At 34.6% G+C, this 21,636-nt stretch overlaps 1 protein-coding gene across 2 annotated transcripts in view; it reads left to right on the forward strand.

Moving 5' to 3' along the window:
* PIK3C2G (phosphatidylinositol-4-phosphate 3-kinase catalytic subunit type 2 gamma) overlaps positions 1-21,636 on the forward strand; it is a 345,203-nt gene that overhangs the window by 304,257 nt on the left and 19,310 nt on the right. For both annotated transcript variants that reach the window (XM_026502333.4, XM_057319037.1), the window contains exons 30-31: positions 2,509-2,584; positions 13,774-13,868. In XM_026502333.4, the coding sequence (XP_026358118.2) occupies positions 2,509-2,584; positions 13,774-13,868 (171 nt within the window). The remainder of the gene's footprint in view (positions 1-2,508; positions 2,585-13,773; positions 13,869-21,636) is intronic.

Here is a 21,636-nt window from a genome sequence, read left to right on the forward strand (position 1 = left end):
GACATTTCTATAACTCAAACTACCCAGTGGTGCAATGTGCTAAAAAGCAGTGGGAGGCATGCACATGAGTAAAGCCAAGTCAGAGAAAATTTTAAAATCAATTATTTTGAGATCCAGCAACATTACTTTTCCTACCCTCTTCATCTCTTTTATTGATTTCTGCCTCCATTGACACTGAATCATGTTTCTCCTCAAGAATGAAAACAATCTTGTTACAATAAGGAATTAGTATTTAGTATGTCACCCACACCTGGAATTACAAATGAAGATTTCAAGGATATGACAGTGTAAACACAAGGCAATAATTAGCTAGTGGTGACATTTCAGACACTAATTGGGAAGATATTCTGCCTACTATTGAAGTTTAATAACCATTGGGTGGTGAGGCCAAAATGTCGCCAGAGAAGAATAACTGACTAGTTGTCAAAAGGCCAAAGAAGGTCAAATTTTCTTCAACAAATTCTGCACAGTCTGAAGTTTGACTTCAAGCTCTCAAAATAAGAATAAGAAAACTTAGTTTGGTCAGCATCCTGAATATGGATACATTTCTTGAGGATAGATTCTTATTAAGCAACCTCATAAGAGAGCAATACATAGAGATCAAAATTGGTAATTAACTAATTTACAATGGTGCATAAAACTGCTACATAGATAAGAATATTTGCATTAGAAAACCAATGTATTCCATATCTAAAGATAGACCTCAGTTCTGGTTAAGAAATATCTATTGAGCAAAAATACTGTATTAGATATGAGTGAATAAATGATGATCCCTGCTCTTGATATCTTATTGAGTAGGCTAAAAGAGTAGAAAAGAAAGCATGTGATAAACCTTGGGCAAATGGGTGAATAAGAGTGGAAAGGATGGATAATGAAATGTGTAGGAAGACAAGGAGGTGAGAGAGCATAGCACACTTGAAATAAATACAATTCAGCCGTAGTTAAGCATAAAATACTGGAGGAGAAATGGTGAGAGATGAAAAAGGGAAATGAACAAGATCCCGATCAAGAAAGGTCAGAAAGGCCTTGTGAAGTACTTGACCTATTTCTTAAGAGCAATGGGGAGCCACTGCCAGATTTTATGCAGTTAGCTGTTAGATTTTTATTTTGAAAGATCAGTTTGACAATTAAGTGCAGAATAGATTTATTCAAAAGGTAACAGGATAAGGGGTGGGAACCCCTGCTGTAATTTAGGTGAGAAGTAATGATGCTAGAAGTCAGAAGCATACCTGGAAGGAAGAAATGGATAGTTGAGATATTTAGGAATTAAGGTCAATAGGACTTAGCAATAAATATTATGTGTGGGGTAAGGGAGAACAGGGAGTCTAAAAAGACACACCTTATTTTGAGCCTGGACATAGGAAGAAGTGGCAATTTGAGGGCAAAGAGAATGTATTTACTGGTGCACTTTCCGGTTTCCAACAGTCAAGGAAGCCAACAAATAGGTATTTTGAAATAGAGGGCTGAGGCTCAGGAGATAGACCTAGGATAAAGGTTTAGACTTGTGCATAATTATAGAAGGCATCAAAAGGGATAACATCACCCAGAAAGAATGGATCAGTAATGAGAGGGATGGCCTGGAAGAGGAACACTAGAACTTAAATTATAAGCAAAAGAAAAAGGAGCCTGAGAAAAAAAAGTTCCAGAAAAAAAGAGAGGACAGATAGAAGCAAAACTGGGAGACCTTAGTATCATAAAAGCAAATGAAAGAGAGTTTTTCGCTAAAAATGGAATAACTATATAAAGGCCAAGAAAATCCCCATTGGATTTGGAAAAAAAAAAATTGAAAAGAAAAGGTTGTTAAAAATGATGGTAAGAACATTTTTGGAAGACAACTAGTGACAGAAACCTGAGTGTCATAGATCATAAAGTAAGTACAAATTGAAGAAGTGGAACCAGTATGAATGTTGGCAACTTTAAGTTTTGTCAAGGAGGGGGAAAATAAGGATTTGAAAGGGTCATTAGTGACAAGGTTATTATTTTGTGTGAGTATACTTTGTGTGGTTTGAGTCTTCTGTTTTCTAGTTGTTAATGGGGAGACTACTTTAGGTTGGTGAGAAAGAAAGGGAAAAGGTAAAGGTACTAACATATAGATTGAGATATTCCACAAGGTTCCTGAGGAGGAAGGAATAGAATCTGGGTCATAGATGAAGGGATCACCACTGGGTGCTGTGTTAGTGAGCTTGGGCTTCCATAACAAAGTACCACACACTGGGTGATTTAAACAACAGAAATACATTGTCTCCCATTTTTGGAATCTGAAAGTCTGAAATCAAGGTGTCCACAAGGTTGGTTCTTTCTGACCACTGTGATGGGAGAATTTATTCCAGGCCTTTCTCTTTGACTTATAAAAGGCCATCGTCTGCTTGTGTCTCTTCACACTGTGTCTAAATTTCCCCTTTTTATAAAGACACCAGTCGTACTGGATTAGGGGCTCATCCTCCACCAGTGAATAGGAGCAATAAATATAAAATATGAAGAAATGTTGTACTTTGTCTTATTTTTCAGAGTGATTATGTGCTTAGTTTTTTCCTCTCTGAGCCTGTGCAACAAACAGTTGAAGAATCATCACTTGTGGACCTAGGTAAGTAATTTCATCAGTGTTGTTATGTACAATTTTTGAGTTTCAATATAATTGTGCAAAAAATATCACAACTATATTTTTTCAACTTTCAAATTAAAATATTTTTAAAGAATAAGCTATAAGGGTCTTTTCTAACGACTTCCAAAGCTTTTTAACCCCTTAGAAAATGTTCAAGTTAAATTAAACCAACATCTGTTTGTCCAATTACAATAACTACATGATGTCACATTATTAACTCATTTCAATTAATTGTGGAATTGCATTTCAGAGACAGAGTTCCTGCTTTCCCCCCGCAGGTAAGTCTTCCAGTTTACTCAACAGCTTAGGAAGCAACAAAAATAAATATTAGGCAATAATAATGATTGCGAATTATCTCACAGTTTCTCTCTTATCTTTTAAAGCTCAGTAATTACTCTACCTCCCTCATGAAGTCTTCTTTTTATTACCTGGATCCCAAACTAGCCCAGCACAATTTTCTACCCTATTCTCTGCCAAATGTGTGTTAACTCTAATTAACTTTTCTAGCATTTCTCCTATATTGGCAGGGACTCTCTTTGAATGTCCCATCAGTTTTAAGCATTCATAATAAAATTCCATTGCCAGTAGCTATCCAATACTGAGACTGGTTTTTATGTCACGCAAGATTTGCAAGCCCGTAATTTGCTAGACCTCACCCCCCTTTCCTTTGTCTTTTATCCCTATCCTTCTGATACTTTGCCTTTGAGATTAGACCCATCGGCTTATCACCTCTGCTTTTATCTGACACTGTAGTTACCTACACTTATGTGCATAGTTTATACAACCAGATCAAGTTGAATAACGTGATTGCTTATTAAGTTGTATATTTATGTGTGTGTCTACCTGCTTCTTCTGTTAAACTGAAGTAACTTTAAACTGAAGACTCACTTCCCCACTATGCACTGCTCTGGACTCACAAACTCCAAATTAATATGTGAGGATTGTACCTTTCTCATTCCCCTATATTTTACTCATTTGGCATCACTGTCTAAGACACTTTGCTTATATAGCCAAACCATAAACATTATTTAGTAAGTAAGTTCATTTCTTACAATTTATAGCATGTATATAAAGAAGAATGATATCACCTACAAAAAATATTTCCTTTTAATTGTCATAATACACAAATATCTAACAAATACCTTCTTTTTAAAAATACTGTTAGCTGGGGATATTTTTACCATTAATATTTATAAACTTGAATTAATCAGATTTAAAAAAATAAGGTTGCTGATTTCTAGAATTGTCAGACATTTTAAAAAGTAATAGGTTGACCTCTATTTTGTCATCAAAGTCCTTAAAGAAAATTGATTCTCTGTGTATCAAAAAATTAAGCCATGGATCACTATCAAATTTTTAGTTTTGCTGATAGTATTATTTCTCTGTAAGGTATTTGAAATTCATAAGCACACAAAAAATTAGGATTATTATTGTAAAAAATAAAATGGTGGTTTAATTTTTTTCTCCTTCACTTATTTCTTACTATATCATACAGTATTCGAGACTTGTTTTGGCAGAATGATGATGGACAAAAGATTTGATTCTCAATATTTGGTTGCATATGAAATATAGCCTATTGTTTTAAGACAATAGAACACATCTTCTGAGTAGAATGTGCAAATCATTACAACAACCAAGGACTAGCAGGAAGTTGGTCCTCCTTGTATTCTTTAAATTATTTTCTTTTCCATATTTCCAAATTCTTCATAATTTTTTCATGTTCATAAACAAGAAAAAACAATATTTATTTTAAGCCCTATTCTTGTCAGTTAGTTGAAACTTTCTGCTTATGTTGTTAAATGATTAGAGGACAAAATTTTTTAAGTGTATTAAAATATTGGTTGACATAGGATGACCTTAAGCAAAAATCTCAGACTTTACCATATTTACTACTTCTACTAACAAGTTGAGTAGATTCTGGATAACTATGTATCTAAGCACATGACTTGTAAAGATCATATTAGTAATAATTTGTAATCCTGGATCTGAGAGATATTAATATTCCTTTGCCTTTACTCACCAACCAAACATGCCTTGGTAGAACGATATAAGAATTTGACTTTTTAAAGTGCCAATCCAATCATCACTCTTCTGTACTTCACACTTTTCCTTGGCTTCTCATTGCCCTTAGGTAAGGCCAATGTCATGGGCTTGTGACCAGTGCAGTCAAACTAGGCAGTGCTTAGAAAGGCCCAGGATTTGGTTTAACACTCATCTGTCACTGTCTTGAAAATTAATAATTTTTGTAAAAGGAACCCTACATTTTCATTTTGCATTTTCATGTCACTGAGCCTCAGAAATTATGTAGCTACCCCTGCCCTTAGGATAAAGATCAAAATGCTCATGATGGCCTCCTAGCAGAAATTGGGGCATCCCCCAATTTCTCTTTCCAACCTTAATATGAGGCTCTTTCCTATCTTGATTCTTGTGTTTTTCCAGTTCCTCAACTAAGACAAGCACCTCAGCGCCTAACAGATGCACCTTTCTCTGCCTGGACCAATTGACCAATTGATTCCTATTCTACCTCCTCCATCTTTTTTTTTTTTTTTTCATCCTTCAGATCTCATCTTATTTGTCTTTGCTATATACTCCTAAATGTTTTTTCTTCAAAATTATTACAATGATGTTTATGGCTTGTGTGTTTCTTTGTAGACCAGAAATCCATGAAGACATAATCCATGTCTGTATTGCTCACCATTGTGTCCCCAGGGCTTAGCACGGTGTCTGGGCTACTCTAGATTTTCCATAAATAATTACTGAATAAGTGATTGATGATAGAAAGAGCAATGGAAGACACATTTATATTCTCTACTGTGGTAGCTTGTCATGGTGGTAGCTTTGTCCATAAATAGGACAAAAGAGAAGAAATTAAAATCCCAAATCATGCTACTCCTCCCACACTTAGCACTTCCTATGGCAGTGCCCTGGCACAAGGAATTCACTGCCTCCCCACCACTAGAATTCTCTTGAAGTGTCACCTAGAAAAAAAATCTTCTACACATTATCACATTAAATATTATGGACTCAACCACACTCAAACCAAGGCACTACCCAGGAAGTTGCTGGATTTTATCTTGTGTATTCTTTAACTCTCTACTGGCATGATCCTCTATATTCCCTCCAAATTAATATAGGTCCCATGCCAAATAGTACCTCCATTAAAATATAAAATTATCCATTCTCCACCAGTACACAACACTGACATACAGAAAATAGATTTTTGTCAAGTTGTAGAGACAATAACATAAGTAATGGAGTAGAAAATGATCAAAGACAACAATTGTCAGGGTTAAGAAGATGAATTAATGAGCATGCCATTGATAATTACAAATGGTTACAAACAGGAGCTTTTAATCATTACCTCACATCACTACCACCAACTGGAGATGCTAATTTAGAAGGAAACTTGAAGCCACAGTCTCCATGGCAGTGTCTCTCTGGTTAATGTTATAGCTACTTGCTCTGGCGGAGCCCAGATCAGTTATCTATATGGTGGAAGTACAGTACCAGGTTTTCAGTGTAAATTTTAATGATACAGAGGGACAGAAGGCAAAGGCTAGGACTACTTAGAAATAAATGTTTATATTAAGTTGTTTCTGAAAGTTGAAAGCTTTAAAATATTACGGTTTTTACTATATTATATCGTATAATATCATGTTTCCAATTAGGAAATTATTTTAGACTTTTACTTGGGGCTGATGTGGGCAAGAAAAGATGATAAGATGAGAGAAGAGTTTCTTTAATCACTTCATTTCTAATAGCTGGGTATCAAAGATATCACTAAAATCCAACAAATCAAGCAATAAAAAAATCTTAACATATGTAATATTAGTGTTAGAGAAACACTAAGATCACCACATTGAATATAATTGGGTGGTAGATGAAAGAAGAGTGCAAAAGATTATGCACACTAATTTCATCTGTTTCTATTAGGAAACAAATATTGTCAAAAAATAAAAGTCTAAGAATATTAAATAAAAGTAACCACTAAAACAAAAGTAAAAGTTTTTCTAAGTATCACAAGTACATAAAAATAAAAACAAATTCCTGAGCCAAAGACTGTCTTTAAACATCATAAAAACAAAAATGTTGTATTTCTTTAATAACAAAACAGTAAGAACAAGGAGGAAATGAATCCATGATATGAATAAGTATAAATGGACTTAACTCATCCATAAAGAAAAAAAATTTCCAACTGGAGCAAAAATATTAATCATAACTCTATACTTTATGTAAGAACACACCTAAGATAAAATGATATTTAAAAATTGAAAATTAAACTCCAAGCATAGGTATATTAGGCAAATCCAAACACATGGAAACCAGAAGTCACAGTCTTAATAAAGAAATGGCGGCATTTAGGCCAAGAAGCATTGAATTAAACAAGAATGCAATCTTAAACTCTAGTAAGTACAATCCTCAATAAAGATATGAGCAGTTATATATGAATAATGGTTTTATATATATATATAAATATATATATATATCTATATCTATATCTATATATATATATATATATATATCAATTGTATGGCAGCAACAGACAGAAATTATGGAACATTCAAGAAAAATACACAACAGACAGGTAATAGGATATTCTAATTCACTTCTTTTGATTTATGAAAGACTGGGTGGAAAATATAAGTAGATACATAGAAAATTAGTAAAATTAACAAGACAAATTTATTAATTTATATCAAACTCTTTGTCCTGAAAATCATGAAAATAGATTATATATTAGGCCACAAAGAAAATTTCAATTAATCCTAAAAAGTAGAAATAGTACAGACACACTTTCTAATCATAAGAAAGTAAGGTAAGAATTTAATTTTAAAAATTAAAATTTAAAAATTAAAAGCTAAAAGATACTTGTTTGGAGATTTTAAAAAATAAGCTCTCTTCAACAACTCTTGGGCCAAAAGGACTTAGAAAACAAAATTGCAAGATTTCGAAAGAATAGCTATCCCTCTCAAAAACCACAGGAGAAAGATAAAGAAGTGCTCAATAATTGGAATAATTAGAATAAGACCATAAAACGAACCAAAGGAATACAAAAAAAAAAAGAAAGAAAGAAAGAAAGAAAGAAAGAAAGAAAGAAAGAAAGAAAAAAAGAAAACAAATGGATGAAGATTCAAGTAAAGATTAATGAATTAGAAGACAGAAAACAGCATAAGTAAATCTGGAAGCTAAAGGTAAACAATAAAGAAGCCAGTGGTTAAACTGATCAAAAGAATGGGGACAAATGCAAATATATAAAATACAAAAGGAATCAAGAAGTAACCATAGAAAAAGATGAAACTGAAGAATACTAAGAGACTACTTTGTTCAAGTCTACAAAGCTAAACTTGTAAATCTGTCTGAAATAGTGTTCCAGGAAAACACAATTTACTCTCCCTAGAAAAGATCAAATTTGATAGAAAAGAAAATGCTTCAAAAAGCAATGTTTAGAACAGTACCTAATTCAGATGATTTCCAGAGGGATTCTACAAAACCCTTAAAAAGTAGATAATTCCACTGTTATTTAAACAATTCCAAAGCAGAGAAAAGTAAGGAAATTTTTCCAGATTATTTTTATGAAGCACATAAGTATTTATGCCAGTAGTTTTAAGGATGCAAGAACAGCAAAAAAGGAACCACAACCTAATCTGACTTCTGAGTACCAATGGAAAATTCTAAGTAAAATATTTGCCAAAATAATCCATCAGCACAATAAAGAAATATAATTCACCAGGACCAGAAATGTAAGAATGGTTCAATATTGGTAATATACAGTATACGTGTTATCATCCTAAAAGATTTAAGGAGTTTAAGAAACAAGGCAGGGGATCATAGGGGAAGAGAGGAAAAAATGAAACAAGATGAAATCAGAGGGGGAGACAAACCGTGAGAGACTCTTGATCTTAGAAACAAACTAAGGGTTGCTGGAGGGGAGTGGGGTGGAGGGTTGGGGTAACTGGGTGGTGGACATTGGAGAGCATGTGATGTAATGAGCACTGGGTATTATATAAGACTGATGAATCACAGACCTGTACCCCTGAAACAAAGAATACATTATATGTTAATTACTTGAATTTAAATTAAAAAATAAAAATAAAATTAACTAAAAAATTAAAAGATTTAAGGAGAAAATCATATGGTTGTCTCTATAGACCCTGAAAAGGTACTTGATAAATTTCAATAAACTTTCTTGACAAAGCACTGAAATAAGAATAAATGGTTAATGGTTTAACATGAGAAAATGTATCTATCTTGGCTATCCAAAGCCCACACCAGGCATGACAGGGAAACAGTGGAAAAGCGTTTCCGCTGAAGGATAAAGTAAGACACTATGCCATGATCATCACTATAACCGACAGGTGGCTCACTCTTTCACCTCCTTCACATCTTTGCTCAAAATGTACCTTCTCAATGAGAAGCACGTTGATCATCCCATCTAAAATTGTAACCTGACCCTTATTCTGCTAGTCCCCAGTGCCTTCATCATGTTCTTGGGTTTTTTTCTTATCATTTATCATAGTCAGCTTATCATAAATTTCACTTATTTATAATGTGTTTTGCTTTTTTTTATTTCCCTCACCACTGTAGAAATAGAAAGAGAGGAATTTTGTCTAACCTGTTTCAAGGGCCTAGAGCAGTGCCTTGTCCATAAAAGGTAAATAAACACTTGTGAAATGACTGTATGAAATTGAAAAAAAAAACTAAAAGCAAACTTTGGCAAAAAGAAGACAAAACAATGTCTACCAGTAATATGATCCCATACCTAGAAAAATAAGAATCAACTAAGAATCTATCACAAATGATGAAGACTCATTAAAGGTATCAGGTACCAAATTGATATGTAGCTACCTATTACATATTCTTATGTGCAATAGAATATAGATAAAAGAATAAAGGTAGAAGAAAGATTCCATTTGCAATAGCAGGGGAAAAAATACCTAGGAATAAACTGAACAGGAAGTGTGCAAGATCAAATGAAGAAAACTTTTAAACATTACTCAGGAATTACAAAAATGCCTTGAACAAATGAAAAGACAGCATGCTCTCATATAGGAAGATTCTACATCATAAAGATGTCAGGTATTTCTGATTTAATTTTGAATATATTTTTTAAAAATATTAATAGATCTATTTTTGACTAGATAAGTTAATTCTACAGTTCATAAACAAAAATAAACAAATAAAGGCCAGGAAAAATTAACAAAAGCATAGAGGTAAGACTAGCCCTATCATATACAAAACTCCTTACAAAGCCTCAGTAATTGAAACAGTGTGGTGTTAGTCCAAAAAGGATGAATAAATAGAACATAATAGAATGTCCATGAATAGAGTCAAATACATTCAGGGATTTAATATGTGGTCAAAACACTAAGGGAAAATTCAATAGTGCTGAGGTAGCATATTTCACACCATGTGCCAGGATAAATACCAAATGGATGAAAGACTTCAAATGTAAATAACAAATCCATATATATAACAAAGAAAACATAGAAAAAATCCTTTACAACCTGAGGATGACTTAGTATAGTTATGACTACAAATCCAGAAGCCATAATAATTTTACAGGATATAAAAAACTATAGCAAAGTTTAAAAAAAATTCAAAGATAAATGACAAAATGGGTGAAATATTTACGATTTATCACAAACGGTTTTCTAATATATAACCATTTCCTAGAAGTTAGTAAGAAAAAGACCAACAACCAAATAGAATATTATGTAAAGAATTTGAAAAGATAATATGCACACAAAAAAATACAGAGGCTCTTAAACAAAAGAAAGGATCCTCAAACTCACTCATAATAAAAATGCAAATTGAAATTACACTGATACCATTTTTAACTCATCAGATTGGCAAAAATTCAAAAATTTAATTAATAAGCTTGGTTACAAATCAGCAGGCACTCTTATACACTGTTGGTGGTGATGCAAATTGGTACAACCTCCGTGGAAGGTGATTTGGCAGCATTTATCAAAATTGCAAATGCTAATACCCTTCGACCAGCAATTCTGCTGCTGGAAATTTATCCTATAGTATTTGTGCACAGGTATACAAAATGACATGTAAACAAAGCTGTTTGTTGCAGAATGTTTTGTAACAGCTGGAAAACATTGGAGACAACCCACTTGCCTATCAATGGGGAACTGGTTACATAAATTATGGCATTTCACATAATGGAATAATATGCAACTATATTTTAAAAAATAAAGAAGCTTTGAACGATTATAAAAATTTCTCCAAGATCTTTATGCAGAGTAATAAATGTGCTATTCCTTCTGTGGAAAAGCAGGGAGGGGGGCAATAAAAGTGCTTATTCATATTTGCTTATATGGAGAAACTTTGGAAGGATGTGAGTCGCTCTGGAGGGATATATGGGAAGCTAATGAAATAATGGTGGAAGAACTGGGTGGATAGGTATTAGGAATGGGAGGAAGGTGTTTTACTGTATACTTTTTAAATACTTTTGTATTTTTTAGTTATATGAATATATTATATTTTGAAAAAAGATTTTGAAATGCTGCTTTTTTAACATTAATGGACACATTGTGCATAATAAGTGCTGTATTAGCTGCTAAAGTGTCATGCGTTCAAACATTTCAACACAGTCATCCTAGGATCGATAGCATTTTAACAGCTTTTAAGGTTATTATAAATGGTTGGATTAAACATAATCAGATTCACCAGACTAACTTGAAAGCAGAAAATCAAAATAACCCTGCATCTTCTTGTCCATATGAAACTATTCTCAAAATTCTCCCTCTTCCTTTAAATTCTTTCCCTTAGATTATTTCCCCTTCTTTGCAGCTTTACAGCATGATGTTCAAGAACATAGGCTTTAGAGATCATTTAACACTGCATGGTTTATTGTCTGCGTGACCTTTGACCAAATGCCTTGGTTTCCTCATGTGTAAAACAGAAGTAACACAAACTTGATGTATTTGCTATGAGGATTGAGTTAGTTCATGTACATAAAGCTCTTAGCCCAATGTTTGGCATACAGTAAAAGTTCTAGAAATACTAAGTACCTCTACTATTACCACATTGACTACTCAAACTTCCTGGTGGCCTGAATTTTAACTGAATTCTGAACTCTGCTGTGTCTTGACGGATACTGGTTACTAATCTTGCACTAGAGTTCAAAATGGAATATCACTTCAGTCAGTTCAAGTAACAGTTATACGGTGACTATTTAGACACTCAATCGTAAATTTATGCTAATTTCACACCTTCGAATTATAACTCCTCTGATTAAACACATTGAGTTTCTATGTAGTAATCTTTTCACTCTTTATTCAAAAATAACGTTCATTGTGCATCGAAAAGTCATCAGCATTTTTAACATGCTCATACCAAAAATCCAATTACATTTCTTTTTTTACTGTGAATGCAATTTACCTCAGCACTACACTCAGAATTATCTCATAGTATCTCTAACTCACAATGTCTCTCAGTCATTGTAATCAAATAAAAATATTTTAAGGAAGAATATTTTTATTATTTTTATGTGATTGCCATTTCAATTGTAAGAAACAATGCCAATTTTAGTTATTTCAGTGTCAATAATCCACGTTAATGGTAACATTAATTCATATTACATACACACAGTATGTAAACTACTTTTACAAACATGTAAAAATCTTTGGAAAAGGAAACATACCAGTCAGGTTTAATTATCAAAGGTTAAAGAGGATTAGAGAACTGAAACTGACTCTCAGAAAACAATGTGGACCACAATGAGCCCACAGTAGAACATTGCCAAATTTCTTGTTATTAATAAACTTCTCTCTAACTTCCCTCAGAGAATATACAACCAGAGTAATCAATGGAAATATCAAAAGAACTACAAATTATGCTTAATTTTGGGGCCATAAACCAGAAATTTTTAATTAAAAAACCAAAGGCTTCATTTTAATGATGGAATGATATAACCTGAAAAAAATAAGACTACTTTTGTTATTAAATAAATGTTTAGTGTGACGTTATGGAGCAGGCACTGGTTTATATATCCCTTGGGAATATGGGGAAAAAGTAAGCCTTGAGGGACATTAAAATCCACTAAGCAAATTGAAGCATGTAAGATAATAATTATGATAAAAATATTAAGTGATAAGGGCTATGCTAGGGGAGTTCAAAGGGAGGTGACCACAGAGGCTATTTTGCATTTTAATTAGGCCTTTCAGAAAGATAAAAGTTCAATAGCCAAAAATGGTGGAAGAGGTCATTTCAAATAAAGAGGATAATATGAGCAATGACTGGATGGAAATAGCAGAGCATGTCTGTGGAATTGAACTTACAGACTACAGCATGGAACAGTAACAGTGGGAAATAAAAAACAAAGATTCAGTAAGAAGCAACAATGTAAGTCTGAAAAATTCAGGGTTTTTTTTTTTTCATAAGCACTGAAAAGCTATGAATAGTACTTTGACCAAAAGAGTAATTTTAGAGAAATTGCAGGAGGAAGAATATACCAGTAATTGTGTACAGATAGATTTGGGTTTTAGGAGAGGAGAAGAGAATGTTCTAGTAGTTCAGACAAGAGATTCTTATGAGTCTGAACTAGGAGCTATGGAAATAGACAAGAAGAGATGAATGCAAATATATGGAGAAGAGTATTACTAATTGCAAACATGGATTGAGAGATTACATTGTGAAAACTTTTGAGTTTCTCAGTTGATCATCTCAACTACCCTGAAGTAGGTAACTATTATCTCCATTTTAAGGAAGTCAATTAACTTAGTCATAAGTTAATTATATACGCATAACATAGTCTTAAGTATAGTTCTGGGACCTGAACCCCAGGCTCACTGACTTTTAAAGCCAACACTTCATGCTCTCTAATACTTAAGCTTATTGTAGTGAATGTTGAGAAAACTGGAGCCAAAAATGGAACTAGGTTTTCAATCTTAAATAATAGGGAAAATAATCAATCAAAATGAACACAAAATCCATCGAAAACACAAAATATGAGGAGAAAGGGTTGGTTCAGGATGATTAGACACCAATCCCATCTTTTACCATCTCAGTTTCCTAAAGAGTATTATATTTTCTGAGTGATCTGAAGAATGTTTCTTTTGCATATTATTCATTGGTTCCATTTTAGTCTTTAAATGTTTAATTTATCCTGTGATGAAGCACTTCCAATGTAACCCACCGAAATTTTATTACTTTATCAGGTGAGAAGTGTCCTGACAAGACGCCTAAGGTGCAGTTAGTGATATCACATGAGGATGCGAAGCTGACCATCCTAGTGAAACACATGAAAAACATTGTAAGTTTATTATTTCTAATAAGAAACATGTAAACCTGCATTTAGAAATCACTTTCCTCCTTCCGGCAATTAATGTCAACATTAGTGAGAGGAATGGGGCCAGCCACCAAGTTTAAGTGAGGAACAGTGGGCCAATTACAATGTTCTGCCTCAGTGTGATGGTGATCTCTGGGGTAAAGACTCTAAAATACTTTACAGGCAAAGTCCTAGAATGAAAATTAGACTTTATTCACAATGAAGCATCAGGCCAAATCTAGTGAAAAAGGTTTGAAAATGCGGGAATAGCTAGAGTATTAAAATCCAAAGGAAAAAAAGCTCGGTCCCAAGAATTTACATCTGTCTCATCCTGCTGAGCTTAGGGGAAGATGAACTCATCTCTTTAAATAATGCCAGTACCTTCTCTGTAAAGCCAGTAACTCTTAGGCTTTCCCCCCAGATGCCCACTGAGTACACTGAGTTTATACCACCAGAACTGTTACCATGTTCTGATGTAATTACTCAAAGATATATATTTTCCCTCAAAAAAATAATTTTTTTTGAGGACAGGAACCCCATCTTTGTATCCCAGAACCTAGAACAACAATGGTAGTTAGCTTCTAAAGAAAACTAAAAGCCGTTCCATGATCCCCCATTCCTGAAGATGGGTCAAGTCAGAGGCATGGAGAGCAATTAGAACATTGTCATTAAGGGTGGAAGCTCTCTCCGTCACCGTGTAATTGATTAATGGGCCCAGTCTGTGTGCCGTATACGGTAAGGGATAACACTAAGCCTAGCTACTTTTCTAGTCTTCCTTTAATCTACTCAAAACAGGTTCTCCATATGGTAAAACTCCCCAGGAGACTGCTCGATATAAAGAAAGTCAGTAGCCCTATTTTGGCTCCATCCCTTATGCCTGTAAGTCTCCCACAATGTGCTTGGAAAAACTTAAAAGAGCAAACTCTTTTCATTGTGACGTGCATCTGGAACATACTAGAATTTAATAAATATCTGTTCGGTGAACAAATAGTTGGCATAATTTGCAGGGGATACATCCTTTACAAACAGTATTAGCAGGATATCCAAGGATGCTTTTTGTAAATCTGTGATGTTCATAATCTGCAATTTTTGTAATAGCTGGGCAGGTATTATTAGATGTGTTTTTGTAGATGTTTTACTCATTAAAATAATTATTTTCAGTTGCTTTTGATAAGATAATCATCTTAAATGAGAATAGGAGTTGTTTAAGGAATTCTTAGTCCGGGAAATGAAGATACAATTAGATATTATTTATGGCTATCTGAGTGTTCATAGACTTTGAGCATCTCTATAAATATATGTGATAAAGTAATAGAATGTTAGGAAATGGTGTAATCAAGTTAACAGAACTTATATTTGTATATGATATACGATTATTAATTGAAAATAGTCCTCTTGGAAATCATATATTTATTCTAGTAATGTCATTGCTCAAAACGGTTTTAGAACATCCCTCTTGACTTTGCTTTTAGACCCGGCACATAAACCACACAGTAAACTTGGTGATATTACTCAATAGTCATGCCTAATATTTGATCAAAAGCAGTATTAACCAATTTGGTCACCCATTTTATTCACTAGATAAAATCCCCAAATTACTTTTGACAGTTTTCAGAAATGCATTTTATAGTGAGATGGAGTTGCATTAACAATAAGAATATTCGAAACAAATGTGATGCAGGCCCTAAGGGAGGGAGAGAGTGAGTAAGAGCAAAAATTGAAGATTTAGTTCAACTGATGGGTAAGTGGCAAATGACCAGGTGAATCCTACCAAAAGTAAAAAAAGACCTAGGGCCTCTAGAGCCTATACATTGCCAATCTCCTCTGAAAGAAAGTTATTATTAATGAAGTGATACTTCTTGCAGTCTGACTTCTCAGTCTAAATGCCAGGTCCTCTCTTCTCCCCGGTCTCTTAGCATTGCCCTGGAATTCATTCCTATACCTCTTCTCTCTTCTATTCCCAGCCCTGTGGCTTTAAATATCACTAACATGTCTTTCTCGTCCAAATTTATAACTCCAGCTTGGAATTCTCCCTAAAATCCAGAGGTGGTTGTATAACTGATTACTCAACAACTCTAGTAGAAATTGAATAGGCATCACAAACTTAAGATACACCAAATCAAACTTCTGATTATTATCCCGTAAACCTGTTTCTTTTGCAATCTTTCCCATGTCATGAAAAAGCACCTTCATCCCACTATTTGCTCAACTTAAAGTCCTTAGAGTTGTTTTGACATCTCTCACAAGCTACAACCGATTGATCAGCAAGTTCTGTCGGCTCTGCTTTCACAATACATCCAGAATGAGGGGAGGAGGGTGAGGGAATGGGATAGGCTGGTGATGGGTAGTAAGGAGGGCACGTATTGCATGGTGCACTGGGTGTTATATGCAACTAATGAGTCATCGAACTTTACATCAAAAGCCAGGGATGTACTGCATGGTGGCTAACATAATATAATAAAAAATACTATTACAATAGATCCAGAATGCCACCACTTTGCACCTTCACCGCTACCACAACTGCCATAAATGGTTCAAGCCACCATCATCCCCCACCTGAATCACTGCTGTAATCCCTTAACAGGTCTCCCAGCTTCTGCCTGTATTTCCTTCTATCTCTTCCTAACCTAGGAGCCAGAATATTCCTTTGAGAATAAAAGTCAGATCTTGTCATTCTTCTCTCATATCCTTCCCAGGGTAAGGCCTCACACCACTTACAATGAAAGCCATAGTACTTATCGATGATCACTGAGGCCCTACCAATCTGGCCTCTGTGACCTCTCCGACCTCATCTCCACGGACTCCCTCAAACACTCCACTCCAGCCTCGGTGACTTCCTTCCTGCTCCTTAAATAGGTCAGGCATGTTTCTGCCCTAGGACATTTGTACCTGTTATTCACTTTATCTGGAACGCTCTTCCCCAGGCTCATGGCTCAGTCTCACATGTCCCGAGGGACTGTGTCTTACTGCCACCTTTCCAGTGAGGTCCTTTCTGACTCTTACATGTAAAACTGCAAAACCACTACTTGTTGCCACTTCCAAACTTCCTTTCCTTCTTTACTTTCTCCACTGCCCTGTATCACTGCTAAAACCCAAGGGGCTAAAACAGTGCCAAGTACATAGTAGGTGCTCAATGAATACTTTGTTGAATAAAAGAATGTCAAATTATTTCTGATGTGAACAACTAAGAATTAGGATCTTGTTCACCTTGCAAAAATCATCACAACAAAGTTCTCGTGCCTTGCATTTTTCACAGCTTCCTTTAAATGACTATTTTATTTCTTCTGCTTATCTGAAGACAGAGATAACGCTATAATATAAATGACAGAAAAATCTATTAATTGTCCACATATTTTCTTTGCTCATTTCAAGTTTTAACTGATTGTTATTTATTTTTGAGCCTTTAGTATTTTCACATGCTGAAGTAATCAGACTAAAGAAGTTGTGCTTCATTTTATTTTAATGTTAAAATAAATTATTCCGCCTGCAGTTCTATTTAATATTAAGTGTGATGAAAAGAATTGTTTATCTTATATTGAATCTTTGAAGCTTTGCTCTAAGAATCACTTCCCTCCTGTGAATTCACAAGCTAAAACAAAATTGCTAAAATTTTCCCCTTTTAAAGAAACCCAAAATGATTTACTCTGGTGAACAGAGACTGACAAAGTAATGCAGTTATTTAGAAGCTAGGCCAAGATTTTTTAAATAATATTTCGGTTTATATAACAAAGAAACATATAAAAATCATTTAGATTGGAAAAATTTTTTTACATCTTTCTAGCATTTTCCCACATAGCCCACTATAAAATGCCTCTTCCATTGATGTCTGCATGTCTCTATGCACTGCAGTGTCTACAATGTCTCTCCTGGTCTCATGGATTCCCCTCATCTGTGTCACTTCCACACTGTTTTCTTTTACCTGCTCCAGAATATGTGCATTCTTGAAAGCTCTAAAAGTAATCAATAACGATTCCAGATTCTTTCTGATATTGAATATGCTCATACTGTTAGAGACTCTTACATTGTAACAAAATAATATAATTTCAAGTGAGAAGCAAGGGAAGCATGACACACATCAAATGGAGTGCTGTTTAATCCTTTCATAAGACAAAATACAAGAGAATTGTTGCTATATGAAAATTAACAGGAGAAAAAATAGGAAATAACAGGTGTTGACAGGAATGTGGAGAAAAGGGAACCCTTGTGCACATTCCCAACAACAATGTAATGTAAATTGGTGGGAATGTAAATTGGTGCCCCTATGTTGGAAAATAGTGTGGAAGTTCCACAAAAAATTAAAAATAGAAATACCATATGATCCAGTAATTTCACTACTGGATACATACCCAAGAAGATGAAAACACCAATTTGAAAAGATATATGTACCCCTATATTTATGGCAGCATTGTTTACACTATCCAAGATATGGAAGCAACTTATGTGTCCATTGACTAATGAATGGATAAGGAATATGTGGTATATGTATGTGTATACACACACACACACACACACACACACACACACACACTAGAATATTACTCAGCCATTAAAAAGGATGAGATCTTGCCATTTGTGACAACATGGATGGACCTAGAGGGTATAATGCTAAGTGAAATAAGCCAAACAGAGGAAGACAAATACCATATGATTTTACTTATATCTGGAATCTAAAAAACAAAACAAATAGCAGAAATAGACCCATAAATATAGAGAACAAACTGTATTGTTGCCAATGGGGGGGAGAGTAGGAGAATGAGCCAATGGGTGAAGGGAAGTGGGAAATGAAGGCTTCCAATTATGGAATGAATAATTCATGGAGATAAAAGGTACAGCATAGGGAATATAGCCAACGATAATGTAATAGCATTGTATGGTGACAGATAGTAGTTACACTTGTGGTAAGCTTACTATAACATACAGACTTGTTGAATGACTACGTTGTACACCTGCAACTAATGTAACATTGTGAGCCACCTGTACTTCAATTAAAAAAAAAGACTTACGTAGCCCTATTATCCAGTAAGCGACTCGTATAGTAATTAATTAAAAGGTCTGTTTCATCTTGCTATGAATATTCATGGTATTAGATCTTCTAGTTCAGACAGGATGAAGGAGCAGAAATGATGGGGCTTGTCTCATTCTATGAGAAGACAGATGTATCTAGAGAGACAATACTGGGATAAAAACTTGATCTCATCATTGATAGCCCTACACTTGTCTTCTGACCATATCAAGTCCTCCAACAGTAAAAGAACTGGCTTCAAAAGCATTAAGGATAAAACTTTGTTCTTATTTCTTTTCTCCCTCCTCTCCTCACTTTCTCCTATTTTCTTTTCCTGTTTTCTTTTCACTTTTGTTTCCAACTCTTACTAGCCCAAATTTAGCTAATAGAAGACAGAATATAAAAATATAAAAATACGTAAGATTTAAATGTGTCTCTTTTTATTGGATTTGCTTAAACATTTGGGGTGACTGACAGTGGGTACTAAATTTTAAAACACACACATTTGGACTTTAATGCACTGAAATAAATATATTTTTTTAAAAAAGAAAATAGGAGAGAAAGAAGTAGACTCAAACACATCAGTAAGAACCCCAGGCACCTGGCTAACTCAGTTGGTTAAGCAGCTGACTCTGGATTTTGGCTCAGGTCATGATCTCATGGTCATGAAATTGAGCCCCATATGGGGGCTCTGCACTCAGCACAGAGTCTGCTCGAGATTCTCTCTCCCTCTCCCTCTGCCTTCCCCCACCCCTGCTCACACACTTGCTCTCTCTATCTCTCTCTTAAAAAAAAAGTGTGTGTTGGGGGGTGCCTGGGTGGCACAGTCAGTTGAGCAGCAGACTCTTGGTTTCAGCTCTGGTCCTGATCTCAGGGTCCTGATCTCAGCATGGAATCTACTCAAGTTTCTCTCTCCCTCTCCCTCTGCCCCTCCCAGCTGTGCTCTCTCTCTCTCTAAGATAAAATAAATAAATCTTAAAAAAAAGGGGGGGATTGTGAAAATAAAGCACAGACGATGGCAATGTTCAACATGTAAAAATAACAATGTTCTGTGTATCCTTTTTAAAACTAACTTGGCTAAGTCCTCTGACTATCCCAATTCAATTTTTTAATCTAGATTTTTAAAAGAAATTTGTCATTGTTCCATCCCAGGTGCACTTCAATCTAAATAAACATCAATTTCTTGATAAAAGGCAATTTTCTAATAATAATTATCCCCTCAATTGTATCTGGCTTATATTTCATTAATAAAAAATTATTCTTCTAGAGTTGGCCCATTATGACACCGATCTCCCATTTCAAATATGATGCAAAGCAGTGGATTGTGAAGAGTAGCCAGCCCAGATATAAATATTTCATTGTTTCATCATCAGCAAACCCTTTTAGTTTCTGTACTTTTATTATTGCCAAAATCCTATTCTATATTCTCTATTAATTCACCTGTGCATTATTTTGATTGATTTTTATGATATTCCTAGCCTTGTTTTCTACTTCCTTCAATCCATCTGCATTAAAACATGCTAAAATTCTATTTTTAACATATAAATTTAAAAAAGCTAATAGAATCTTTATAAAACTCAAATTCCTTGGTCTAATAATTATTTAAGGTACTACACAGTCTAGCCACACCTTTATATCCACCCTCCCCGACACAGAACTCATATTCTAGATGGTTCATTCATGTTTACCAAACACACTCCCATCCTTTAAGCAAACTACAGCATACTTCCACTTAACGTTCTATTCGCCTTCCACATCTAATTCAACCTTCAGGCTCAGCTCAAACCTCTCATCCTTTCTGAAGCTCCTGGGTCACTCTTGCTCCTGGTGATCCTTCTCTCCGTTGGCCTCCTATTTTATTTACTGTTTACACCATCCATTTGATATTCACTGCCTTATCCAGCTCTTGAAACTCTTATCATTTTGGTTTATCCTGTAGTTTCGGTTGTTTTAAAAATATACTGATTGTAAAAATTGTGGGAAGTATATTTTGTATACTCTGCAGTGCTTAGCATAATACTATGCCCTTAATACATGTTTGTTAAATAAGTGAATATTTATTTAAGTGTACGTTACTGTGAAAAATAGCCACAATGCAGAGCAGTTTAATTTGAGCTATATTTGTAAATGAATAGCTTTTCTCTGTGAATTTTGCTCTCTATAATACATGATGCTAAACTGAGAATGACAAATATTTGACCTTCACATCTGTCTCACTTGAAAATAAAGTGATTTCCTGCTGAGAATTATTTCTCTAAATATTCAACAACTCTGGACTCTTACCATATCTCCAGCTGACATAGCCATCAATGTACAGGTCACCACATGATACAGATTTTATCTAATCACTCTGTTCTTTACTGACAGGCTTGTACCCTAATTGCTATTCTTTATCCAAATCTCCCTCAATTCTACATTCTAACTCAAACAAGGAAACAAGCAAAACATAAACCAGGGTCCTGACATTGGTCCTTTTAATCTGGTTCCTTCCTGGCTTTTCTGAAATCAACTTGGGAGTCACATTAGTATCATAGTTGCAAGAGACATCCCTCACCCAGCTACAAAAATTTGGCATCCATTCACAGACAAAAGTATGTTTGTGGGAGCTGTGGAACCTAACACCATATACCAAGGGATCCAGGAGGACTCTCACCCACCCATGCACCAAACAAGAGATGCACAGACCTAGGTTCCAGCTGAAGAGCCTGAAGTGGCTCATGAACTGGTTCCAGCCCCTCATAGCCATGGTCA

Source organism: Ursus arctos, unplaced genomic scaffold (genome assembly GCF_023065955.2).
Source record: "Ursus arctos isolate Adak ecotype North America unplaced genomic scaffold, UrsArc2.0 scaffold_26, whole genome shotgun sequence".
Taxonomy (NCBI): domain Eukaryota; kingdom Metazoa; phylum Chordata; class Mammalia; order Carnivora; family Ursidae; genus Ursus; species Ursus arctos.